A 27,043-nucleotide genomic window follows, 5' to 3' on the forward strand; every position below is an offset into this window, starting at 1 on the left:
GGTTCCCACCGTGAAGCATGGAGGAGAAGGTGTGGGGGTGCTTTGCTGGTGACACTGTTGGTTCAAAATTGAAGGCATACTGAACCAGCATGGCTACCACAGCATCCTGCATTGACATGCCATCCCATCCAGTTTGCGTTTAGTTGGACCATCATTTATTATCCAACAATGACCCCAAACACACCTCCAGACTGTGTAAGGGCTATTTGACCAAGAAGGAGAGTGATGAGTGCTGCGCCTCCACAGTCACCGGACCTGAACCCAATCGAGATAGTTTGGGGAGTGAAGGCAAAAGGGCCAACAAGTGCTTAGCATCTCTGGAAACTCCTTTAAGACTATTGGGAAACCATTTCAGGTGACTACCTCTTTAAGCTCATCAAGAGTATGCCAAGAGTGTGCAAAGCAGTAATCAGAGCAAAGGGTGGCTACTTTGAAGAAACTAGAATATTAGACATGTTTTTAGTTATTTCACACTTAAGTACATAATTCCATATGTGTTCATTCATAGTTTTGATGCCTTTAGTGAAAATCTACAATGTAAATAGTCATGAAAATAAAAAAAACGCATTGAATGAGAAGGTGGTTCCAAACTTTTGGCCTGTACACAAATATATATCTATCAAGTAATGTCTTTAGATGACTGTGGCTTTCTCAATAGTTACACAAATAAATAATGCTGCTGAAGTTAACCTGCCCTGATAATAACTCAATACAATAATAATTACTCAGAAGATGAGTCAAACTACAAACATGCAGATTCACTGAACGGAAGTTGAATAAAATCACAGAACCCAGTAATTCACGTAAAATCGTATCAATTTATTTTTGACTCTTGAGCACTTATTTGTTTCAGAAACAGCAAGTTAAACAAGTAGTCAAAGGGTATATATCATCTAGATCCATCATGACTGAAAGTAACATATCTTGTACAATACCAATACTTTTTTCCACTACAAAAGTGGTACAGTAAACTACCAACTACCTTACATGGACATAAGAGCTTTTTCAGTTAAGTAGTTAAAAGTCTTTCCACAACAGAGAAACATAACACTGAAAAGGAAAGAACATGGGAACTTGCAAAACATTATGTAGGTAGAATTAAATTATTTGATTGTTAAATTTGTTTTATGGTAGTAAATGGCTGCAATTCTTTTTTTACCAATTTACATTAAACCATACACATTGTTGAATTTCATATATATTATCTTCTCTCTGCTAAACCTCGGGTATCAGATACAAGTAGTGTGTCAGTTGCACTTTTTATTTTTCATGTTTATGCAATAACATGCATGCATGTTTCAAATTCTTTTTCGATATATCTAGATATGAACTACCAGACTTCAGCCAGTAATCCAGAGATTAACAAATGTCACGAATATCAAAAAATGTGGATTAAACTATACATTTGACATCCTAACATAAATTCATAAAAGGGGTTGTTCCTAAAGGTGTACATTTAATCCAGTGTAAGGGAAAGCCTGAGAATAGGAAAACACTTTTAAATATAGAGAATCTCAAATAATATAGAGACAACTAGGGAAGGCATGTTTCTACTTAGCCTAAACACATTTCTAACAAGGACTAATATATCTTAAAGTTGTTTGGCAACCTCCAAAAGAAAAAAATCAACAATCTACAGTGTCTTTACGTCAGTCTTTTTCAGGTTGTCTAATACACTCTACTGGCATGTTCTATATAGTGCTGGTGCAAATCAGTTTCTTGACAAAAAGTAGTTCCACATTCAAGGCAAGTAAGGCCATTAGTATCTCCTGATGAGACCGCAGCAGGGGCATCACTGTGCCTTCTGTAATCACCGATACATTCCTGGTGATGATCAATAAGGTCCTGTATTTCACTAAAGGTCCTGGGGCAAATAGAGCAATGATACGAGTCATTGTTGCCGTGCTGAGTTTCGTGTTTTTGTAATGCTGTTGGTGAAAGAAAGGCTTTGCCACAATGTTGGCACTTATGGCTACTTTGTGACTGGCTGTCTGGGTTAAGTGTACAGGATGGAAAGGACATCCCTCTCATGTCAGCAGAGGGGATATTAGGTTTGAGAGGCTTTGAGGGCATAGCAGTGCTGAGCCTGTAGCGAACCTCGTTGGGCAGACGACAGCGGACTTCATCGTGCCAGGTGAGGTGTTGTTGCAGCTGATTCTCAGTCCAAAAGCCGTGGCAGCACAGAGCGCAGCAGTAAGGCCGGCTCTTCGCCCTGGTCTTATGGGCTCCCAATTGTTCCTCTGTTTGGAAAGCTTTCCCACACTTATCACACTTGAAGAGGCATTTGGCCGTATGCTCGGACAGACGGCTAAGAGGTGGGGAAACCTCAGCCGTGGTTGCAGGAGTTTGGATCTCCTGTTGAGACTCGTGCTTAATCTCCATGCACACTTTCTTATGGTCAAGAAGGGCATGCGTAGAACTGCACTGCTTCCCACACTCAAGGCACAAGACAAATTGTGGAGGGTCTGATCTGATTTTCATATTTCCTCTGCCAACAGGGTTATTTTTCACTGTCACTGTAGTGTTGTCTTCAGTCTGTTTGACTTCACTGCTTGAGGCAATGGACTCCATTTTTAACCTCAAAAGAATCTTATTTTTACATTTTGTCCTCTTCGAGTGGGCCTGCCATTTGTGGGCTCGCAGACCTCTCGCCTTAGCAAAGGTCATAGAACAGAGGGGACACTGGTGAGCCTTTGGCTTCAGTGTGGTTGACATGGACTCACTCCCATTCAAGTTGACATCAACTTGTTCTGGGACTTGGTCAACCAAGGCAAGCCCGTCCCCTTGATGATCTGCAGCTTTGACGGTGTTACTGTGCTCACTGTCATAGTGGGCAGCTAGAAGTGAACCTTGCTCAAACATTTTGTTACATTCTGGACATGAAAACTCTGAATGTTCCAGTGTGCTGTTGCTTTCGACACTTTTGAGTGAATCAGGTTCTGACTCAGTTTTGGTTTGACACTGAGGATTAAACATCTGGTGGCGCTGGAGAACACAATGGTTAAAAAACTGTTTGCCACATTTGTGGCACTGAAAAGGTCCACCCTCTGTCTTGTGGCTCACAGACTTCAAATCCTCATCTTTTAGCGAGGACCGTGAACATTTCTTTTCTTTGTGCCATCTTTTGTGGGAGCCGAGGGCCGAGTTAGACATGAATCGCCTCCCACATTCTAAGCAGTGAAATTGTCCTTTACTTGGATCTTCCGGTTTAGGTTTTTTAAGCATTACAGACATGGCCAGTTTTGCTTTTGGTACAGATTTGTAACCATCAGCATGAATTCTTTTATGAAAATTCAAAGCCCCAGCTACTGAAAAGCTTCGGTCACACTTTTTGCATTTGTATTTCAAATTGGTTGTACTTGGGTTTTCGAAGTTGCTTTCATTGGTTTGAATTTCCATTTTTAGGTCTCCACTTTCCATTTTAGTCTTGTCTTCAGTACATGCTTTTACTTTCTCAGAGCTTTCCTGTGTGACCTCCAAACTATCCTTGTGCAGTGTTAGAATATGATACTTTTCTGACTGCTTGGTCTCTCTTTTAATGCAAAGTTTTTGATGAGCCCTCAAAGAGGCCTTGTTGTTGAAATGTGCAAGGCATGTTGCACACTGCCGATCTTCCAGTGTTACAGTTGATCTTGGCGATGACGGCAAGTGCCCAGTCTCGTACCCATGGCTTTTCATGTGAAACTGAAGTGCTTTGGCCCGTGAAAACAGCTTCCCACAGTCAGGACAGCTGTATGTATTCTTTTTCAACTGTTCTACCTGATGCTGAAAAGACTTAATGGGCGGTGGGAGTAACTGGTCATTATGCACAACCTGATGTCTCAGGAGGCTCGAGAAAAGACGGAACGACCTGTTACATAGTTCACATTTGTGATTTCCATTTTCATGTTTTCGCATGTGCAATGCCATTATGCGCTTGTGACGGAACTTTCTACCACACACTGGACATGCAACCTTGGAGCGTGGGTGTCCATTAACCGAGTGCAAAGATCCTGCGATACCTTTTCTTAGCCTCAAATCTGTACACCGAGTCTGACTTTGTTTGTGGTGGGAGTAAGCTCCTAGAGACCAAAAACCTTTCCCGCATTGTTCACAGTGATAAATCTTTGGGCCGAGAAGGGTTTTGTTTGGATTGTACTCTTTCTTAGTGACTGAAATGTTCTCCTTTTTTTGTGCGGAGCAGTTTTTCATATGGTTAAACAGGCTTGCTGCATGCAAATAAGACATCATGCAATCTGGACATTGAAACTGTTTTCTTTTGGGATGATGCAGTTGATGAGAAACTAAAGCAGACAAACGTGAGAAGCATTTACCACACTCATTGCATGCCAGATTTTTCTTCTCTAATCTCTCTGCCTCATCATCAGCACTTGTGTTTTGCTTCTTGTGTTGATGAATGTGACTGCAGTGTGCTGCATAGCTACTGGCTTCATGGCCACGTGTGTCACATGTAAGAACTGCCACTGACTGACCTTGAGTCTGCTGTCTTCTCTTACGAACGCCATGCCACATTCTGTGAACGCGCAGTGATGAAGCACTAGAAAACCAACGATAACACTCTGGACAATCAAATCTTTCCTCAGTTGTTTTATTCTCCACTTCTGTTGCTATCAGTGCACACTGCTCGTCGGTTTGCTCAAAGTCAATTTCTACAATTTTCAAATCCATCTCTGTTTTTGAAACCGGGCTACTGGGGGAAACTCCGGAGTTGCCGTCATCTCTTACTTCCTGATCCGATTCACACAGAAGTTCAAGATCAGGATTCTGGTCTTGGATGGGCTCGTCCTCAGATTCACTTGCACTGATCACCTGTACATTAAAGTCCCCAGGTTCATAACTGTCCCCGTCTTCGTCATTTACATGAAAGTCTTCTTCAGCCATACTGGTAGGAAGTACATTCTCTGAGTCCACTTCTTCCTGCTCAGTTTCTTTTCTTTCACTTTCCAAAGTTTCCTGTTGAGGTAGCAGAGAGGTACGCATCTGAGCCTCCTTCTCTGTCTCTCTAAAAATATCCGTGTGATGAAGCTGATGGGAGTGAAGTGCTGAAGCCCTGGAAAACTTTAGCCCACAATCTTTACATTCAAATGCCTTCTTCTGTAGCTGACACACTTGGTGAAGAAAGGATTTTGCTGGAGTCTCATCACTGTGCGCCGTGCGCTGATGCCTGTAGTAAAAGGTTAGAGTCATAAATACTTTTCCACATTCCTCACATGGGAACCTTTTTGCAGAATCATTTGAATGATTAGCATGCCATCTCTGATGGTTGAAGAGGGCAATGTGGCTATTGAAAGCCTTTTCACACTCACTACAGTAAAACTCATTGCAGCCTTTCTTTGGTTTTTCTTTCATTTCTTCTGGAGAGCATTGACTGTTGCGGCTAAATCGTTGATGTGTTTTAAGGCGCAACAGAGCAGTAAAAGCTTTCCCGCATGAACACTTGAAAGATTTTTCAGGAGTATCATCGGTCTGGTTTTTACTGGGCTTGGCTTCAACGGTTGGCTCCTCCACGTGAAATGCATTTCCTGAACTCCTGTTTTGTGACTTTACTAAATTCTCCTCGTGACAACGGCGGTGTGCATCGAGAGCTGAAGCGCGGGAATAATTGCGCCCACAAGACTCACACTGAAACGACTTCTTTTTCAAATGTTCAAGGTCATGAAAAAGAGATTTGGAGGCTTGTCTGTGTGAGCGCTGATGGTTGAGAAAGTGTCCGATCACACAGTAACATTTCCCACAGTCTGGACATTCATAGGTGTGTTGCTTTGTTATCCCAGAACGAATTTGAATACTATACTCCTTTTGGGAGGTTTGACCATGGCTCTTCTCCATGTGAGAGTGGAACTCGCTTGGTTCAACAAATGATAGTGAACATAAAGTACAGAAATTAGCTGTTTCATTGTCTTTTTCTGCATCATGTAAACCATCTAACTGGTTGTCTAAATACACGCTTTCTTGCGGGTGCTGATGCTGATGCTCCAAGTATGCTGCCTCCTCTCTGAAGACTTCTCCACAATCGCGACAGCAGAAAACCCCAACCCCTAAAAATAGAAAGAGGAAAATAGGAGGTCAAAGCCACTCCTGTTTCCAGAGAAAGAAAGACAGAAAGGAAAAAATAAAATAAAATAACGCAAATCACAAAAAAGGTGCAAATCACATCTTTATTTTAAAAGGTGGTTAGAGTTTACAGTAAAATTACAAAGACTAAAAATAATAATAAATAAATAAAATTTGTTTCTGGAAATATAACATCAACCATAAAAATACTCAGTTTTATCACAGAAGGGTAATACATACAGCATACAGTGCTTAAGCTAAATGACCTCTGTGAAGTTCAATTATTCGGTTATTTGATAGGTTTGCTGCAGAAAGTGTTTTTACGCAAATATTACCAAATCACCATCATGCAATATATTCACAATCCAATCTAATAGCACACACCAGCCCTATTGATCAGGGTACAGAATTACTGCTACATTCTTACTGCTGAATGTAGCAGCAGACGTTTTTCTTCATCTTTTCTTTTCTTTCCTGTTTTCTGACTTGTTGAAGGGATGTCGGTAGCCTAGAACGTTAGGTAAAACTATTCTGTAGCTTTCTAAACTGTCATGGGTTTTAATGTGTGGTTATCTTCAATAAGTGATCTGCTACAATGTTTAGCCCGTGTTACGACGTGAAATTTATGTGGAGTGAGAGAGAGATATGTTATTGCCTTGATAATATTGCTGTTGCAGTTTCTTATTGCATAGCTGATAGATGTGCTCATTATTTAATATTGTTGTGTTGATATTGAGGTTGTGTTAGCGGCGTGCAATTGCCAGTAAACAGATCTCTGGAGCCATATGCCTATTAAAAGGTGTATTACACTGTTTGCTGCAATGTGGATATGTATACAGTCTATGGTCTGGCTACTCAACACAGCATTCCCAGATGGGAGAAAACGTGCTCTGGTTTATTGGCAATTCTTTAAACCAATCACAATTGTCATGAGAGGCGCTAAACTCCACACAGAGCCGCTGTAAAATAGAAAAATCTGAGAAAACTCAGATTGGTCCTAAGGAGCAGTTAACCATAGTCCTCATAAATCCACAGAGTTTAAAATTCCAACACAAAGAAACTTACTTGTCTTAACTTTGAACCATCAAGTTGCGTTTAATCTCGTCTTTTTTCTACTTGTGGAGAGCTACATGACACATGAAACTATATGGATGAGGACCGGTGGATTAAATCGGCGGTCCTACACACAGACTATACGTGAGGCAGACACACACAGCTGACAACCTGCAGGTGGAGGCGGTGGAGACGGGCTCGGACACGCCGCGGGCCGCTGTGGACTTGTGTCGGTCCCGAAAGTGGTTTAGGGAAAGTGGCTGCGTGTGTCCACGACAATGCTCAAAACATCAACACCGGTACAAGCCTACAGCTGTTCGCGGGTGAACTGAGACTCCTTTTCCTGCTTGTCGGTTAACATTTAATTTAATTGTGCTTACTTTTGGAAGGCTGGCTGGTTGGAAAAAATGCCACATACTAGCTAATTAATTAGCCTGGGGCAAACGCTAGCAATCAGTTAACAGAAAGGTGGTGGCTGGCGTCTGGTGTGTGCGCCAGTGTTTTTGTGTGTCGGCCCACCCCTGCAAAGCTCCGATGTGCAGACAGCAACAAAAGAAAGTAGCTGCAGCTTCACCAAAATAAAGACTGAAAAACAGAACTATTTTGGTACAAACACTTACTCGCCATGATTAATTTGAAAATTGACAACTGATCAATTTTAATCATTGCAGCTCTAGTTTATGAAGAAATACAAAATGTGTTAATAAAAATAACAGTCTATAAGCCAGACCTCCTCCGCTCTGCAGTGTGTGGATGGTCTGGCAAAGAGAGACTAACACGAACGCTACACTTGGCAGCAGGTAACGTTAAGGTTAGCCTATCGTTAGCTACTAGATGGATTAAACACGGTTAAAATGCTGACAGCTAAACGGTGTAAAAGTGTATGTGTGTGTGTGTGTGTATTTCACTGTAGAGGATTTCAACTGCGGGGACGTACAACAGTCTGCCGCTAAAGCTATGAGCTAAAAAACACAAACTAGCCCTGTTGCTAGCCCAAACTGCTGTTGTTGGAAAAACACAGACACGACTAAAGGTTGTATTTACTTAAAACTGGTTAACCTTATGGTGCAATCAAAGTTATTTTTAAAACACCCTTTCCATGTAAAATCATTATGTATCGTACTTTTTGAGAAATTATTTTTAAAATTGATTCTTTTCCCCAGAATAGATATTTTTATTTTTACCAATGATTCACCTAAATATTATTTTTACATGTTCCGTACTTCTTGACTGCAAGGAGAAAAAGCATTATTTTAGAAAACGTTTTCTTGAATTGTCTCATGATATATTATCTCTAGAAATGTATTGTTCAACTTGTTTTTATTGAAAGAAAATTGCAACACATGAAAATCACAATACAAATTAAATCGGCACTCATATATTGTGAGAGAATTGAATCGGGACAAAAGCATATCGTCCCACCCTTAGTGGTTTGATTTATTAATTTTTAAATCCAACATCTGTGGGTTGTCACAGTGCTATTCCTATGGGGACTTTATAAAAATTCAGGGTAACCCAACCCTAAGCAAAGTGACTAGGGATGCAACAATTATATATTTTTTTGGTACAATTATAGTCTGAAAATGTATAAATTTCTCGTGTATGAAATTACATGAACACTCTAGATTTTTAATGTGTTATTTATTGCTGCCATTCAAAACAAATAACAGTAACAGTTTTGAATGTTTTGAAAATGATTATACGACCAATCTGAATTGAGTGATTATTTCAATTATAAATCATTAAAATTCATCATTAAAATCAACTGAAAAAAATTATAGACTAGAGGTGAATCAGTCACATCACAAACCAACAAAGGCCAAGTTGGCAACAACGGTGATGTCCTTGAAAAGAAGTAGAAACGTCCCTACTCCAGTAGCTGCTGTGTCTAAAAGTCGGACTAGCTGCTAGCACCTATCCCAGGGAGATGTGCAGCATGTTGTCATGGAATAAATGTGATGGAGGGATCTCTTTTTGCAGCCTCATGCCCTCCCCCCAAGTAACGTTAAGTGGTAACGTCACGTAAGTGACACGATGGAGCTGTTGCAGAGTTTTGACTCATTCAAACGTTATCAGTGCACTCACTGTAAGTCCAAACGCTGACTCCTAACTCATTAGCTGTTAACTGTGACAGTATCATTAAAACAGGCTGACGTTAGCTAACTGGTAACGTTAACAAGCTAACAGACACTTAACAATGTTGTCACTGCTCGATGTGAGTCAAGTGCAGATTTGAGCTGCGCATGTTCAGATGTAAACGGTTTACGGCATAACATTTCATATGGAAATTTGTGAAATCCCTAAAAAAATAAACTTCTCTCATTACAAACAATAACAGAAGACGGAAATCATTTCCAAAACGTTTTAGCTATCAATGATTATTTGATTGGTAACATTAGCTCAAAACACCAGTCAAGTGACAGCCTTTGTTGTGTTTGATTGCTAACTTGTAGCCAGCAGTGCACAAACTTTCTTATGTAGGTCCATTTTTGCTGTATTGACATTACAGAAGTCTCGTTAGCATCTTGTATGCTACTTGTCGCAAAGTCACGCATGCGCACCTCACATCTGCACTTGTTGCAAAGTAACGCATGCACGACTCAAGTCTGCACTCTACTCACATCGGGCAGTGACACCGTTAATAAACAAAGTCACTAGCAAGTTTACAAACTCAGGTTCAATTCCCTGTTGCACCTGTCCTGAGGTCAGGGGCTGTCTCTGCTCTGTGTTTTCTTTGTGTTTGCTAAGTTTATGTCACATTAAGAAATTGCAGCAGTAAGTTATCCCACCACGGAGAGCCGCTGTCACTCTGACAGTCGATACTTGCGGTGACCGGACCGGGCGTCTGATGTGCAGTGTGTGTGCGCAAAGTTAATGTTGTCACGGAGGTTAAATAAATAACTGCACACACTGTTACACTTAACTTGCAGTCAGTTAACACTGGGGCCTTCACGATGAATTAATTGTGGCGTTTTAAATCACGGTTAATAGTGAAATCTGTTGACCGCTGCACCCCGATTTGAAACCATTTCTACCATTCAAAATGTCATCTCAGGGGGGATCTAGCATTCTTATGTTATACTGTATGATCCTTTTGCATACACAACAACTGCCTGAATACAGCATGAGCTAAATTAACAACAACAACAACAAAAAATCAGGATTGTTTTTTTGCCAGTTAAGTGTCACAGTCTGGATCAGGAATGCTGAATATGGTTTTTCTGGGTGGCTAATGAAGCTAAACACATAGGATCTGAATTTCAAGGTAAAGCTTGTTTGGTTGTTGCTGAATGGTTAATATTGATCCAACAAATACCAAGGGAACGCAAAGGATGGGCAAGTCTAAAGTAGAGCCTAAACCCTGTACAAATGTTGCTCAATGCATAAATGTACAAGAACCCTTACAATGCAGTGGTTCTGTACAATCTGTGCGTTCATTTTAGCTCTGTAAAGAACAACACTCTGCTTAAAAGAATAAGACTTCAAATAAAAGGAGGACAATATCCAATTTGCTCAATTGTTTGTGGCTAATAAAATACTAATAATTGTCAGCTTCTTTTTATTGTTTCTCAGCTAGGCCTGGACATACTGTTCAGACTACAGTAAAAGCATTTTTTACATCACTACATGAGTAGGCTATACTGCTTGTAATGTATTTCTTATATTATGCTTAATATAATCCGATATATGTAAGTTACTGCCGACACATTTTAAACCTCAGCCATATGGTTGAGTATCAGCTTGGTCCAACGTTAGGCCTGTTGCTGTTGTTCCATAACAGCACTGAGCCTCCATGAACATGAAATGGCCAAAAGGCTAGGGGTGGATATCCAACAGTGCAAGTCAATTCAACGTTAATTATGCCATATTGTTTGCGTTTATTGCAGAGCACTATATTTTCATGTCCCTGCGCTTAGGTTGGTGCAGGAGGTCACCACGCCTGAACAATGCTGTTGTTGTATTGATAGTACCAACACCGTTAGCAAGCTAAGTGACCGCTACCAGATACTTACGGTCAGCGGTGTCCTCAGCCGATGGACCCACGTTGTTTTCAGATGCAGTGTCTTCATTGCGGGGTTTGCTTTCAGCTCCGTCCTCTCCGGTCGCCGCGGCAGCAGCTTCGTCCATCTTGGAGTGTCTGCCTGGTGGTGCAAGCTTACTCTAGCTAGTGCTCCTTAGCTTATCAGCGCCACAGTTGTTTTTAAATTAGGTTTTTCTTATCAGCAGCCACTCAGTGCAAAGCTCGGATGAAAGAAATGAAAAGAAATGTAGGATAAACTAGGCTCTTACGACATAACAAGGCATACTATTGTAATGTATTTAGCAATTGGAGTGCTAAGGACCAGCACAGCTAACGTTAGCACACGGAATGGGCTCGGCGCTCATGTCCTTCGGCGGAAGTGGATTCTTCTGTTTTGTTTCCTGCCTTCAAGCGAGACATGACCTGCAATAAATCTGAATCCACTAACTAAAGTCTGAATAAAAACATGCGACTCCCGATGGTTGTTAGTTACTGGTAGGATTAGGTAGGCTGAGGAGCATCTAATGGCGCTGCATGCAGTTAATAATTACGAATAAATATATATTATTCCACTTATTTCGAGGTCATTCTTTTGTCCCTACTGAAAATATAAATAATTTTAATTAATATAAATTAATATATTATGGGAAAAAAACAAATTATTCATAATATAATTTATTAATATATAAATGATGTCCCGAGAAAAAGAACGGTTCCAGGCAGTCAAGGTTGTGAAAATAAAATACATAACGTTAAATTGGGCTTTAATGTTTCTAACAATTAGGAACGATGTAATTTCTCCTCCTAGAGTGATATACACTAAAATAATTTTGAAAAGTATTTCATACATTGTGTAGTATTGTTACTATTGTTGAATAAGTAGGAATTTGTGAAGAGGTTCCAATTTATCAAACTTCATAGAGAAAATGCAGAACTGTTAATCTCAATTTTTGATGAATTGCCTTCATCAATCTTGATGCATACTTTACTGTACTTTAAATTTTCCACAAACAAATTTTCCTTTTTCATACTTGATACAAGGGCTGCACAATATGAGGAAATTATCCAATTACGATTATTTTGATTTATGTTGCAATTGCGATATGATTCACGATATTAGAGGGAATGATAATTTTTGTACAATTATTCAAATTTTCATCGAAAAATATTAATGTATATATCTAAAACATGAAAATGATTTATAGAGGGATTTTTGTGAGGATCTGCACAAAACAAAGATTTTTTTCTTAAGTCTGTAGGATAGAATTTGTGTTGGGACATCTCTGCAGCACCACAATACTTCCTTTAGAACGGTTTGACACATATTTTGCCTTTAACAAAAAAATGGGGCCCCACCTACGATATTGCAGTACTCCCTATTGCAATTTCAATAAGATTGTGATTAATTGTGTAACCCTACCTGATACCTGTCCTGTCACTATTTTCTTCACAAACCAATTGTGGAGGGGAAAACATGTATCCTTCAGAATACGACAACTTTCCAAACCAGGATTAAATCTGTTTGTTTGCTTTTTCTTTTTGAGTCCTCTATTATACGGATGTTGAACCCTGAATTAGGTTTACCTAACAAGTATTGCACATTACAACACTGCAATCAAAGGCAAGTTTTATTTAATCCAATATGTAGACATTATGGGGAAATTCTATTTCTTTCCATGCTAAAACAGTGGATAGAGGTAGAAGGGCATATGTTTTTTTTGAAATGGACGCACAGGGATGGGGTTTTTTTTGTACAAATGGGCTGTGTGTTTATTTTACAGTAGTAATGAAGATTTTCAGTCACTTATTGGGCCACCAAACCTCTTTAAAAGCCCATTATCATAACAGAGGAGATGGGATTATGTACTTGTCTACATCTACAGTTATGGAATGAAATCATTCAGTATTCACAAAAAAAACATTGCATTGTACTTAAATGTGGACTTAATTTTACAAATATGGGTACATTCCAATCTGAAATAATCATTCTGGTATGAGATACACATTACATGGTACTCATCAGTTTCCAGTAAGTGCTAAGTACACCCACCCCGAATCAGTTAATAATCTAATTATAAAGTATATCAGTCATGACATATTCCCAGAAATTAGCTGAATTTGACTAGACCAAAATATTTTATAACAGTTTCATGTTTGTATTGCCATTGTAATACATATTGACATAACTTCACATAAATCCAAGTTTAACTTATAACAAAACTTACTCTTTGACAATTGTGTAATGATGCTACTTTCTTCCTGTTCCCAGTGACCACTCAATAGTTAAATCTACAGAAAACTCAGTGAAATGAACTTTACATGGAAGCCTAACCGTCACATTTTGTTTACAGATACTTTCACTTTGACCAAATTACTATGATGAGAACTGTACTTGTGAAATATTTGGACCAAGTCAATAACCCTGTAAATTTGAGTGTTTCTTAACAGGGTCATCCTTTATGTAGTAAGCTGTCCGTTGTATGTTCTTACACATCCTCTTCTCCTCAAAAGCAAAAACTTTCATTTCTTTACAGTATCTTAGAAAGAGTTGCTCTTTGTTTTGGGAGTGAGGTCACGTGGTTGAGTCTACCTTAAGCACAACTAGGCCTAAAATACCAAGACAGCAGACATGCAGACTGTACTCATAAAAGGCACACAGTATACTGTACATGAAGAAACACAGTTCAAATGGTTCAGGACATATGATCAGAACTATAAAAGTACTAATATTATCTATAGCTAAAAGTCATAGAACCTCATTAATCTGCCCCCCTTTAGAAAGTGCTTAAACCGGTAAAGTATTTAGATAACGTGAATGCATTTTTTTTTTTTTAATGGTGAAACTAATTTAATGGCTAACACAACCTCTATTACAGTGCACTCTAATAATAGTGTGCAGAATAAATTAAGATTTACTTTTATCTTTTAATGCCCATCCACTCAACTGGTCAAACTGCACAAGTGAGGATCAAATAAATGAGGTTCCACTGAGTATAAATTATAAAAAACATGACGAAATATTGTTGCTAGTGTAGAAATTTCAAATCTCTCCTTGTGCATGTTGCAAGTAATGCATTTGTAGATCAAGCTCCCGGGGAAGTGAACACCCGCATATCATGCACTGGAGGAGCCGTTCCGGGGCGAAAGGCAAACGAGGTCCAAGTTTGTGAGGTTCTGTCCGTGGGGCAAGCTGAGGTAGGGGCATGGTCTGTGGTATGTGTGGCCTCTCGCTTATTACTGCCTGTGGTGTGAAAAAAATATTTGGGTGTGGATGTCTTGAAAGTGTGCCAACTGCAACAGAGTGAAGAGGGTGTGGGCCAGGCAAAGCAAGAGGAGGGAGTGGAGCAAGTGGAGGTGAGAAAAAAGGAGAAGGCCGGTTTATGATTATTTGAGTGCCTGATACCATTGGCTGTTGCTGCAGCTCCTGTCCATTACCTGGTTTGAGTTGCCCAGTGAGCAGCGTTTGATTACTTTGGAAGCCCCATACTGGTGTCCCCAACGCCTGGCCAAAACGATGAGGCTCGTATTGAATGGAGATGGGAACCTTCTGTGTCGTCGTCTGGCTCTGTACATTGGCCCAGGCAGATGACACCTGCTTTTGCTGCAGCTGAAAATCTTGAGTATTTACTAATTTCTCAGGGTTTAATGTCTTTGGAATTCCTAATGGTGTTTGCATATCCCACAAGGTGCTACCTACCCCATGAGAAACAGGAGTTGAAATTGGCATAGCACTGCTTTGGTCTATTTGTGTTGAGGTGGACGCACCTGCTAAGCCTGAAACCCACTGCTGTTGCAGCTCACAGCCATTCCATGGCTTCTCTGGCTGGCTAACAGTTGACGGTATAACTTGAGGATTACTCAAGTCCCACATTCTAGTGTCCTCTTTTTTAGGAGCTGTGGATGGCTCCTTTTGTATTGACACTAGGGCACCGGCCCATCGTGGCAGCTGAAGCTCTTGGCCAAGCTTATTTGGAGAGATCTGTGAATTTGCTTGTAAAGCAGGTCTGACACTCCACAGAGCTGCCCCATCTATGTACGATGAGGGAATAGAAAAATCATGGCGCAAAGAGCTTGTGGAAGCTAGCACTGTGGATGTGGGTGTACTACTCCAAGTAACAAGCTTGGGCTGCCTGTGCTGCTCCATCTCACTTACTATTGATGGGCTGGATTTTATTGGCATAGCTGCCGTGAGGGAGCTGACAACACTAGCTGGGCTCTCTTTCATGTGTGATGACTCTGAACTGGGAGTGGAAGTGGGGACTGACTGAGTTATTAAAGGGCTATCTGCCCAGCCTGGACTTCTCTGATGATGCTGCTGTAGGCCAGGCTGTGGTGGGCTCTCAAACGACGTCTGCTGTGGAGCAGCATGTTGCTGCTGTGACGATGGGACAGGCATTACCTCTCCACCGTCCACCTTCCACTGCACCGGTTGAGGGTGTAGCTCAGAAAGCCACGGCTCCTTCTGCAGTCTACCTTGTAAATCCATGCGAGGTGAGAGCATGGAAGAATGTGGATGGGCCGCCCTTCTGTGCACATCGGCATCTTTCAGTACAGAAACTGGATACGGAGACGGCTGAGCGCTAACCATCCCAGAGCCTCCCAATGGCTTAGACAAGCCCCACATGAGCCTCCCCCCTCGCCTGCCCCTGCCCCTCATCCTAGCACCCATCGGGAAAGAATTGTACTGGCTGAAACCCTGGCGTTTGCGAGCATGGATCTTCTGGTGTACTAACAGGCTGCTAAACCAAGAAAAGGTTTTGTGACACTCATCACAGCGATGCGGCCTCTCTCCTGTGTGTGTGTTCATGTGATCACGGAGCAGATAGGCTAATCCAAAGCTCTTGTCGCACTGGTCACACTTATGACGTTTGTCACCATTGTGTGATAACATATGGTGCTGCAGTTGGGTCTCGTCGCTGTAGCCTTTGCGGCAGCTGGTGCAGCGGAACGGTTTTTCCTGATGCAGCCTTTGATGCGTTTTCATGTTCTGCAGGAAGGCAAAGTCCTTCCCACAGTCAGGGCATTTGTATGGCTTCTTGCCTGTATGGATGATGAGATGTTGCTGTAGGTAGCTACCGAATCTAAAGCCCTTGCCACACACTTTGCACTGGTAAGGCTTATCCTTAGAATGTATGCGCATGTGCAGCTCTAACACTGAGCGGTGGCGGAAGGTCTTTCCACATTCAGAACACTTGTACGACTTAATACTTATGCCATCGCTTCTCAATTTCCCCTGTACATTATCACTGTTTAATGGAGTAAACTGATTTTTAGGTGGTGTTGCCACCTTTTTTAAATATTCTGCTACAGACTTGTGGACACTTAGCACATGTAAATTTAAACTGGATTCATCCCGATAAACACATGGGCAGTGCGGACAGGTGTGTCCTTTTTCCCAGTGCTTGTTATTCTCCTTTGGGGGCCTGGGTGTCCTCTCCTGCGTCTCATACTCGGCCTCGTGAACAAGCATGTGGGCTCTCAGGTTAGCTGGTGCCAAGCAGGTCTCGGGACAAAGGGGGCAGTTAAATGTGCGTTTCGACTCCTCAACATGGTGTGTGTTCTCTTTTCCCGGCCCTGTAACTGCCTCCTGTACAGGTGCAGGGGCCTGCTTGCCGGGCTGCTCAGTGGTGGAGTTGGTTTTGCGCAGTCTATGCTGGCGGCAGTGTGCCTTCATGTTCTGGGCAAAGGCAAATTTTTTACCACATTCAGGGCAGCGGAAGGGCTTTTGGCCTGTGTGCAGATACTGATGCTGATGGAGGAGGCTGCTGTACTTGAAGGTCTTACCGCAGATGTTGCACAGGTGAGAGCGTGCATTGCCTGTGTGCTTGCGACGGTGGTCTTCCATGACAGAGTAGTGTTTGAAAACCAAGCCGCACTCGGGGCATTCATAGGGTTTCAGGGCCGTGTGACATCGCTGGTGGTAGCGCAGGGCCATGCAGTTTGTGAAAGTTTGACTGCACTCCTGGCATTTAAAGATGCTCTCATGGGAGTGGATCATCATGTGCTTAGTGACGGACACCTTAAACTGGAACTCTTGGCGGCACAGGGGGCAGTGGTAAGGCTTTTCCACTGTGTTGCAGCAGCTGTGGTCCCTTAGCTTATCCACAGCAGAGAATATTCTCTCACATTCTGCACATTTAAAACGACCCTCCTCCTTTGTTTGCGTCTCCTTTTTTGAAGTAACAAGTTGTTCCTCCTTCTCTTTATGTTCATTTCTGTGTTTAATGAGGCTGCTGCGGTGCTGAAAGGTAAGGCCGCATTCTTTACAAGTGAGAGGCGTGAGCTCATCCTCATGTGCGTGAAAGTGACGGTGAAGGTTGAATGTCTCACGGCGGGTGAACTTTATTCCGCACTCCTTGCACACCAAACGGCACTTTTTGGGCTTAGCTGTCAAATTAGTGTCCTCTTCTCGGTCTGCCTCTTCATCATCTTCGACCACGTCCTCAATCCCACAGTCTTCTCCCACCGGCTCCTCGGCCAGTCCCTTCTCTGTGCTCTTCTCATCAGGACGTGACATTTCCTCCTTATGAATCTCCTCCGCATCAGCTGTAATGTTATCATCAACATGTGTATCCTGCTGCTCCCCTCCAGCACTCTCTGTAACATTATTGTTGTCTGGAAGAGAAAAGCACATCATAATAGCTTAGCAAACACACACAAAAAAACAGTAAACAACCTATCTAGTGTTGGTCTGACAAACTGCACGCAACTTACAGAGCCATTCATCTAAAGTGCAGATCACAAAATACAGTGCAGGATGCTAGCGGATTTTGTTATGGTGATTACCATATAGCAGAGTTCACAGTCTGGAACCGGGAATGAGAGCTACATCTCAGGTTAGCCTGGAGGCTAAGGCTAACTGTAAAAATACATTAAAAACGTTAGCTTACCACGCGTATCATTTTCCTCCTTGTGTGTTTTCGCCTCTTCATTGTCGTCTTCAGCTTCGGACCAGTCGAAAGCCCGCTGGTCGCCGCCACGAGCCTCGGCCATTTTTTCAGCCGATGTTAGGTCCTCTGGTGAATTGCTTGTCGTTTTTTCGGCTCCAGCACCGGACTCGACACTAACCTCCGAATGGCTGGCAATACCCCCGCCATCGTTCCAAACACTGGCTCTCTGCTCATCTTCGGGACCCTCCTCGGTTTTATGACGTGTTGTTTCATCTTTCTGATTTAAGCTGCATCTGGACTCCAACGCCCCGGTCTTCTCCCCAGATGTTTCCACCTCCTTCTGTCGTTTTGGAGACTCCGATGGGTCTACGGCGGCCATGTTTCACCCATGCACCCCCTTGTCCAGAACACAGGGATCATGCTCGCCAGCATGAACAGGGAATGGGCTTTCCGGTTGACACTTTCAAAATAAAACACATTGTCACTGACAACCAGCTGTTCAGAAAACAGAATTTGAAACCGAACATTATAAATTCCCCTTTCTACTATCGCTGTGACTTTGTTGTTCTGCACACCAAACACTCTCTTCACAACATCAATATTACGTCTTTATTATTATAATTATTATTATTATTATCTTTTTAGCTATGTGACAAATCCACAAGTGATCAGATGAATCTATTTGCAGTCCATGTCTAACTTTTATTAAAGTTAAGTTACATCAGAACAGTTGCTATCTACAAAATATAGATAGTGCAAAACTAGTAGTGTACTAGTATGCCGTTTCTTTGCAACTATCTACAAACACATCCATCATACTGCATGCAAGAGTAGAATAAATAGCCCCTACATACTTATGTATGCTTTTAAATTACACCAAAATCATATGAATTAAAGTCCGAAGCCTACTGTGATGTTTATGCTGGAAGGTTTTTTGTTTTTCACCGAAAAAAAACCTTTGAAAAACTGGCAAGTCTTTAAAATTGAACACTGTTGTCTTAAAACGCACTGGACAGAACACAGTCTAACTTTATTGTCCAACCGAAGCTGGGAAAGACTTACTTTTCCATGAAACTGTTAAAAGCACAAGCATACATTAGCAGGTAAGTACAATAGCTGTATAACTACCATATATGGTAACAACTGCAGTAGAAGTACTGTATGACAATGTAGTTAGTGTCTCAGGAGAATTGAGTCTGTACTGAACTAGTAAGAGCATCATTGGCTGCAAAGCATGTACAACAACATGCATATTAAACATCAGCACCTACAGTATGTTGTTGTCTGGGTACTCAAAGTCCCATGATAGAAATAGTCTCTCCACAGAGTCTTTTAGCGTATGTCTGAGGAACCAAGCTAACGTTAAGGCCACCCTATTACTGTATTTTATGGGTCTAATTTTCAGTCCTCTTTGAGCTAAATTTAAGTGCGAGAAGGTTTTCTGGTTGTGGGACATAAAACTTCCAAATGCCATACTATTTTACAGAAATACCGTAAAAGAAATAGAAAAAGAGCATACTTTCATGTCACATTTCGAAACACCAACTATGCATGATTGAGCATTTTGAGTTTCTAAGTGCTTTCTCCTCAGCGCCGTCTTCTGCGCCTGTGATCAACGGCTCTTCCTCGCCGAGGCCTTTGCACACTTCCATTTGTGTTTGTGGGTGGATCAGAGGGGAAAGTGCCATGTATGTCAGGGGACGATGGTGCAGGAACCACCACCACAGCTGTTGGATTATTTGAATGCTGGGTGACTTGTGGCTGCGGCTGTATTTGTGTTTTGTGCTGTAGTGGCTGTTGTTGTACTACAAGTGGCTGCTGCTGATGTTGTAGCTGTGTTTGCAGTGGTTCTTCAATCCGCTGTTGCTGTTGTTGCTGCAGTGGTTCTGTGTGTTGTAGCTGCTGCTGAGCTGGCTGTGGCTGTAAGTGCTGTAGAGATGTTTGTGACTGATGTGCTTGTTGTACGCGATGTTGCTGTGGCTGTGGTTGATGCTGGGCCTCAAGCACTCCTAACAGCCTTTGCAAGAGGACATTGTTTTGTTGTAAACTGACTGCTAATGCCTCTTGCGAAGCGACAAGTGTTCTCATGTCCTGTCTGAAACCTTCCCCAAACTCCCGCAGACTTTTTTCTACCCTATTGCCCAGTTGAATTGCTGCTTCCCCTAACCCTCTTAGCTCATCCTCAAGCCAGGAGCTGCGCGGAGGCGCTTCAAGAGGACCCTGCTGTGCTCCAAGTGAAGGCTGAGGACTACTGGGCTGAGGGCTGCCATTGAGAAAAGGAGCACTGTAGAGAGGGGAAGGAGGCAGCCATCGTTCTGATGGAGGGGGTGGTCCTATGCCCAGACCCAGTCCTAATCCCAATTTGTCTTCCATGCTGTTCTCTACTGGTTCACCCTCAGATTCTCCCATGTCTCTGTCACGCTCAGGATTGTCTTCATCTTTCTCCAAACCATCTCTCTCTGACCCTTCCACTCCTACACCTGTAAACAAATTTGTTTAGTTAGTTGCATCTATACAATCTACAAAGAAAAACCAAACCAGCCAATCAAAGAAGTTAATTTGTTTGTTTTTTTACCTGTATCAGAGTCAGGAAAGCATGGGAAACTGGGCTTTGGTCTGGTGCTTTGCTTTTGCCTTGGTTGTTGAAGCCTGGGGCTAGTCTGGGAAGGACGGCCAAGCATAGAGGCTCCTCTACTGGATGGCAAGTAACAGCTGCGGTGGCGAGCATCCGCTAACCTGCCTCCGTTGCGTCTTTTCAGGTCATCCCAGCGCTTCTTCACCTCTCGAAGGGTGCGTGGGACTCTGGACACAGCGTTGACTCTCTCGAGGATTCCTGCCCAGATGCGCTCCCTCTCCCGTCGCCGGAGCCTCCCTGCAGGACCAAAGAGCTCTCCTTCACATCGAGTGACTTCTGACACCAACACCTCCAGCTCTGCTCCACTGAAACGGCTTTTTCGTTTTCCTGCACCGCCAGCCGCCAGTGCAGCTGACATAGCTCTGTCTGTACAGAGAGGTGAGAGGACAGCCCAGAAGGGAATGAAAAAATATAAACTGAAGCTAAATCTACTGTGTGAGGAAGACAAATGTGCTTTAACAGTGTCAGTCTTAATTCCACTCTGCTAAGCCAAAACATATTCAACCATTCCTACTTTTGGAAAGGCATGGAAAGGAAAGGCATATTTTAGCTGAATGTTTCCTGAGTGAAACAATTTACTTTTGCCATTAGGAGCCACATCCTCTTCAGAAATTTACAAATAAACAAGGAAACACACAATCTCAATCTCATGGTCTTAATCTCATTCAGGCTTACTTTGTTCAATTGACAAGAGGTCATCTGAGGACATGCCAGGTGCCATGATGTTGGGATGCACCACCACCACGTTGAAGGGGAGTCCCCCAGGTAATCCACTGCTCTGGTCACAGCTGCCCTCTGAGTCATCATCCTCCCTGGGGAAGCCGTTTTCTGAGGCTCCCCCTCCAAAGGGTCCCTCCGGAGACTCCACTTTGATGTGCATGGGAGGTGATTGCTCGTACAGCAGCCCCCCCTCCTCGTAGTACTCAGTCATGGGTCAGACGTGATTTACAGCAGAACTGACTGGCGGGCCAATTCTGATACTGGCAGCTGCTGCCCCATTAACACAGGTTCAAGGTTTAACCTGAACCTGTTGCTGAAGACATTAGAAATCTCCAGTATACTGTATCAAATAACCATGAACCCGCTTTGACTACAGCTTCAACACAAACTGATTTCCTAAGAAAAATAGAGTTAAAATTCCCCTAAAAAACAGTTTTTTAACAGTATTCTTCAAATTAATCAAGGCATTGTTGCAGCTTAGTGAGAGATAACGATATCATGTTGGATGATTAAAGCATGACGTCCAGAGACTTTTATGGCTAGTTACAGCCACTTGAATCCATTTGTATCATTTTCATTTAGAGTGATAGGTTACTGAGAACATGTATCCACGGTGTAAAAACATCTGGAGCAGGCTAAGCTACATCTAAACCTCCAGCTGTTTTACAGTGAGATGCACCATCAAGGCGGAGAATCACCTCCAGAGCTGAAATACAACAACAAAACATAACACTGCTTACAACTGTGTAGCATTTTAAAATAGTTATGTCCGCTCTTATCATTAACGTTGACGTCTGTATTCTGTCGCATCGATGCGCATTTTTTTCTGCACCACATCCGCAATGGTTGCGCATTCCGCATATATTAGGTGCTGATCCTGCAGTTGGCTGTTAGCTAACAGGCTACCACGGTTTGAGGTAAAGCTGCAGCCCGAACTGCCGGCAAAAACGAAGCACACATGATAAGAACGCCGAGGCTGTTGTATTTCTTACCTCATGATAACTGCTCATGCGAGACAGATCAAAACCAAAACACAATTGATGCAGCTGTTAGCTCAGCAGCCGATACACAAACCGAAGACGGTCGCTTACTATTGACGTCACGGAGAGGGTATGTTCAGGGCCAATCAGAGTTTGGAGGTGCCGAGCAAATGTATTTGTTTATTTTACAGGTACTATAGTTTTCGCACATTTCCTAGAGAGGAACTGGATGTGTAACCAGTAAATTCATAGGATGGATCCTGGAAGGATATTAAAAAACGTTGTCCTCACTAAAGGGCAATAGAGACAGTGTTTCTTGAAATTATGAATGCCATTGCAATGCACATGTATTTCCTTTGGAAGTTTTTTGTTGTTGTTGTATAATATCAGTAGATTTATGATTTTTGTACGTGTATCTTCTATTCATTTCTACAGAGAGATTAATTTTCCTTACTGCTGATTCTTTTCATTAGTAAATATATTTTTATTATTAATATCTAACAGCACAAAACAGGGAACAACAGAGAGAGTGAGGTTGATGTTAATTTATTTTCTCAAAGCAGATGCCATAGTAAGCGTTTGCTTAATGTTCCTTCCAGTCAGACTTTAGTTGGAGGACATGGTGTTGCGGATCCAGGTGTTGTAGTTGCAGACCTTGGCATAAACTCCGGGCTTGTTCTTCTGGGCGCAGCCATAACCCCAGGACACCACACCCTGCAGCTGACCGTTGCACACCACGGGGCCACCAGAGTCTCCCTGATAGGACGCAGATAGAAAGGACATGTGAGCAGAGGTGCTCGAAAGTTTGGTGTGTCCACTCTAAGAAACTTTAGCTCGTACCTGGCAGGAGTCCTTGCCTCCCTCGAGGAATCCAGCACAGAACATGTTGGAGGAGATCTGTCCAGGGTAGGCGGACCTGCAGCTGCTGTCGCTCAGGATGGGGGCATCCAGGCACCTCAGACGATCAGGGTAGCTGCCTAGAGAGGAAACAGACAGTAGGCCCTACATGTAAACATTCATACCCCAGAATGTGCCAACAATATGTTCCAGATGTGAGTGGAGTGTGTTACTGACTCCCAGAGCTGCTGGTGTTAATGTAAAATGACTTTTTCCATACAGTATTTATATTAGATCTTTTGTCAGCTGGTGAACAGAAGAAACACACATGCATAGGCTATGTCTTTCAGGATAACAATTGTTTTGTTGTAAATATCAATGCATGGTGAATAAACGTTTTTTATCATTCAATGTGCTGAGTACTTTAAATTGTTATAGTTTTCATTGATTTGACCAAAATGCAGTCAAAACATACCTTTATTTATAAGTAAGAAATCGTGAAAAGTAATTTCTCAAAATATCTCAAATGTCAAACTGTTTTGTTCAATCCATGAATATGTATTTGGCAAGTGTTGGAAGTCTGCCTTTTCAGAATTTAAAGTTTTGAAAGTACAGAAACACTTACATATATTCTTTGTTTTTTTTCTTAAGTTTTTTTCTCTTAAATATGTATGAAAAGTAATTCATTTTGCGACGGTTTTTATTTGGTTTTGCACAGTAGATTCACGGTTTTCATTTTAAAGCAGGTTTTCTGATTATTTTTCTATACATATGTTTCTATTCATTCTATAGAGAGATTACTTTTATTTGTTCCTTTCTGATGACTCTTTTCATTGGTAAATCATTTTTTATATTTACAGTAAAAAACAGGGAACAACAGAGAGAGTGAGGTTGATGTTAATTTATTTTCTCAAAGCAGATGCCATAGTAGCGTTTGCTTAATGTTCCTTCCAGTCAGACTTTAGTTGGAGGACATGGTGTTGCGGATCCAGGTGTTGTAGTTGCAGACCTTGGCATAAACTCCGGGTTGTCTTCTGGGCGCAGCCAAACCCCAGACACCACACCGCAGCTGACCGTTGCACACACCACGGGGCCACCAGAGTCTCCCTGATAGGAGCAGATAGAAAGGACATGTGGCAGAGGTGCTCGAAAGTTTGGTGTGTCACTCTAAGAAACTTTAGCTCGTACCTGGCAGGAGTCCTTGCCTCCGAGGAATCCAGCACGAACATGTTGGAGGAGATCTGTCCAGGGTAGGCGGACCTGCAGCTGCTGTCGTCAGGATGGGGGCATCCAGGCACCTCAGACGATCAGGGTAGCTGCCTAGAGGAAACAGACAACAGGCCCTACATGTAAACATTCATACCCCAGAATGTACCAACAATATGTTCCAGATGTGAGTGGAGTGTGTTACTGACTCCCAGAGCTGCTGGTGTTGCCCATCCAGAGATCAGACAGCGAGTGCCAGAGCTGGCACGCTGGAGGGCAGGGACACAGGTGCTGACGTAGCTGTTCAGGGAGGCGGGCTTGCCAGTTTAATCAGCATGATGTCATTGCAGGTTGCCGCTGTGTAATGGGGTGACGGATGAACTTGGCAGAGTCGATGAACTGCTCTGTGCCCTCATTGACAGCAAGTTGTGCTCACCAAGACGCACTGGATGCGGCTGCAGAAAGAGGCATGAGGGTTAAATTACAGGTTAGGAATCTGGCACTGCAGTGTCAGTATCTCTGATTTCATTACTTTTTAAAAGAACATAATGCTAAAGTGAATCACTAAAAGGGTTTAGTATGACGTGAACTCAATGGATGTAAATGTCTGCACTACGACTTGTAGCAGGAGCAGCGACACCACCCAGGTGCTGGGATCAGGGAGCCTCCAAAGAAGTGGTAGCCAGCGTTCAGAGAGACCTGGTAGGCCACACGCGTCTTTCTGCACTCGTAGCCTCCAACAATCTTGTCATCCTCAATGGGAGCGGCATCTGATGGAGAATTTACCAGAGTTTATCTTTTGCAGGACATTTAGTAATTGTTTAGAGAAATCTTAAAGTAAATGCTCTTAAGTACTATTGTCCAAAAATGGTTAAAATTACTTAAAAAATAGAGAAAAAGTAAGATTCATAATACATGCCATGCGAACAGAGCCAGAAGAATGAAAGCCTTCATGATGGTGTCCGTCTCAGCCTCAGTGTCAGCTCAGCTGCACGCAGCCCTTTAAACCCACTGTCCGTCTGCTATCTGATGGACCAAGGACACTTATTTCCATTCTTCACCTTTTTGTTCAGTTGCCTGTGAGAAAAACGCATCTGGAAGACAAGAGTCAAAAATATGATAATGTGAGCTCTGGTTGCACATCACGCCAGGCTCATGCATTAAACACGGGCCTGATTCATGTATTATACAGAAATATATTTCCCTATAACTATATGCTCTATTACTATTGTCTCTTTTATTATTATTCAAGCAAAAGATTTTTTCATACTAAATGTTGTCGTCTTTCTAAAGGATAGGAGGGCGCTCAATGTCACATGTAGACCACACATTCTAAGTTTCATGTAAATCTGAATTAAATAACTTACCAAGATACAACCGAAATAGTAATAAAGTCCCTGTCCACAAAAAAGCTATCGCTTGACACACTATAAGGCTTCATCCAGTGCTACAGTGCTTGCTACAGATAACCAAGCTTGAAATCCTTTCATTCAGAGGGGAATTGTGTTGGATGGGATAGCTCTTTTTTGTATCTTGAGCAAAGTGTATGGCAGTAATGCAGTATACCTACATTACATTGACAGATAAAGAGTCACTGTAAGGCTAAAAATAAAATGCAACACAATTTCCATTGAATTTCTACAATAATTTCAAACAAATTATTAGTGTGCATATCTTTCATAAACTCAATGTTCCTAACCGATGTGCAACCAGAGCTCATATTATCAATATGTTGACTCTGTCTTTCAGATGCGTTTTTCCACGAAACTGACAAAAAAGGTGAAAAATGGAAATACGTGTCCTTGGCCATCAGATAGCAGACGGACAGAGTGGGTTTAAAAGGGGCTGCAGTGCAGCTGAGCTGACACTGAGGTGAGAGGACACCATCATGAAGGCTTTCATTCTTCTGGCTCTGTTCGCAGTGGCATGTAATTATGAATCTTACTTTTTCACTCATTTTTTAAAGTAAATGTGACCATTTGTGACAATAGTACTTAGAGCTATTGACTTAAGATTTTTTTTTCAAAATGACTTTCCTGCGACCTACATAAACTCTGGTAAATTCTCCATCAGATGCCGCTCCCATTGAGGATGACAAGATTGTTGGAGGCTACGAGTGCAGAAAGAACGCTGTGGCCTACCAGGTCTCTCTGAACGCTGGCTACCACTTCTGTGGAGGCTCCCTGATCTCCAGCACCTGGGTGGTGTCTGCTGCTCACTGCTACAAGTCGTAAGTGCAGACATTTTACATCCATTAGGTTCACAGTCATACTAAAACCACTTTTAGTGATTCCTTTAGCATTATGTTCTTTTAAAAAGTAATGAAATCAGAGATACTGACACTGTAATGCCAGATTCCTAACCTGTAATTTAACCCTCATGCCTCTTTCTGCAGCCGCATCCAGGTGCGTCTTGGTGAGCACAACATTGCTGTCAATGAGGGCACAGAGCAGTTCATCGACTCTGCCAAGGTCATCCGTCACCCCAGCTACAACAGCGGCAACCTGGACAATGACATCATGCTGATTAAACTGAGCAAGCCCGCCTCCCTGAACAGCTACGTCAGCACCGTGTCCCTGCCTCCAGCTGTGCCAGCTCTGGCACTCGCTGTCTGATCTCTGGATGGGGGGCAACAACAGCAAAAAAA

The 27,043-nt window shown here is 42.3% G+C and overlaps 3 protein-coding genes and 2 pseudogenes across 5 annotated transcripts in view; 1 reads left to right on the forward strand and 4 right to left on the reverse strand.

The window, feature by feature from the left end:
- The window catches only part of si:ch211-261d7.6 (zinc finger protein 814), a 15,704-nt gene extending 4,160 nt beyond the window's left edge, over positions 1-11,544 (reverse strand). Inside the window, exons 1-2 of one of the 2 annotated variants that reach the window (XM_032518291.1) lie at positions 11,121-11,544; positions 1,002-6,038 (exon numbers count right to left, since the gene is read on the reverse strand). In XM_032518291.1, coding sequence (XP_032374182.1) covers positions 1,669-6,038; positions 11,121-11,235 — 4,485 coding nt within the window. In that variant the 5' untranslated portion in view covers positions 11,236-11,544 and the 3' untranslated portion in view covers positions 1,002-1,668. Of the gene's footprint in view, positions 1-1,001; positions 6,039-11,120 lie in introns of those variants that run through there. The other variant, XM_032518293.1, reaches the window with a different exon arrangement.
- Positions 11,545-12,738: 1,194 nt separating this feature from the next.
- On the reverse strand, positions 12,739-18,461 carry LOC116691003 (uncharacterized). The gene is made up of 2 exons (XM_032518301.1): positions 18,019-18,461; positions 12,739-17,743 (listed from the first exon to the last, which is right to left on the reverse strand). Exons 1-2 carry the CDS (start codon positions 18,395-18,397, stop codon positions 14,169-14,171), a joined length of 3,954 nt encoding a protein of 1,317 aa, XP_032374192.1. The 5' UTR covers positions 18,398-18,461; the 3' UTR covers positions 12,739-14,168.
- A 236-nt stretch (positions 18,462-18,697) lies between these two features.
- LOC116691026 (uncharacterized) lies at positions 18,698-22,472 on the reverse strand. 2 transcript variants are annotated; one of them, XM_032518336.1, is made up of 4 exons: positions 22,366-22,472; positions 21,329-22,079; positions 20,594-21,019; positions 18,698-20,498 (listed from the first exon to the last, which is right to left on the reverse strand). In XM_032518336.1, exons 2-4 carry the CDS (start codon positions 21,582-21,584, stop codon positions 19,606-19,608), a joined length of 1,575 nt encoding a protein of 524 aa, XP_032374227.1. In that variant the 5' UTR covers positions 21,585-22,079; positions 22,366-22,472; the 3' UTR covers positions 18,698-19,605. The 2 variants fall into 2 exon arrangements, with proteins under 2 accessions (XP_032374227.1, XP_032374226.1); XM_032518335.1 differs by having other exon boundaries at positions 21,329-22,468.
- Positions 22,473-24,085: 1,613 nt separating this feature from the next.
- LOC116691068 (trypsin-3-like) lies at positions 24,086-25,350 on the reverse strand (annotated as a pseudogene).
- Positions 25,351-26,277: 927 nt separating this feature from the next.
- The window catches only part of LOC116691066 (trypsin-3-like), a 5,881-nt pseudogene continuing 5,115 nt past the window's right edge, over positions 26,278-27,043 (forward strand).

The sequence above is a fragment of the Etheostoma spectabile genome, chromosome 6, assembly GCF_008692095.1.
Source record: "Etheostoma spectabile isolate EspeVRDwgs_2016 chromosome 6, UIUC_Espe_1.0, whole genome shotgun sequence".
In the NCBI taxonomy this organism is placed as follows: Eukaryota; Metazoa; Chordata; class Actinopteri; order Perciformes; family Percidae; genus Etheostoma; species Etheostoma spectabile.

Excerpts from the sequence above, each read along its gene's own strand:
- LOC116691003 (XM_032518301.1), bottom strand. The coding sequence starts at position 18,397 with ATGGCCGCCGTAGACCCATCGGAGTCTCCAAAACGACAGAAGGAGGTG. Across the intron at positions 17,744-18,018 it reads GGAGGAAAATGATACGCGTG|ACAACAATAATGTTACAGAG; the intron begins GTAAGCTAACGT and ends TTTCTCTTCCAG.
- LOC116691026 (XM_032518336.1), bottom strand. The coding sequence starts at position 21,584 with ATGACTGAGTACTACGAGGAGGGGGGGCTGCTGTACGAGCAATCACCT. Across the intron at positions 21,020-21,328 it reads CCTCTTGTCAATTGAACAAA|ACAGAGCTATGTCAGCTGCA; the intron begins GTAAGCCTGAAT and ends CTCTCTGTACAG. Across the intron at positions 20,499-20,593 it reads CTTTCCTGACTCTGATACAG|GTGTAGGAGTGGAAGGGTCA; the intron begins GTAAAAAAACAA and ends ATTTGTTTACAG.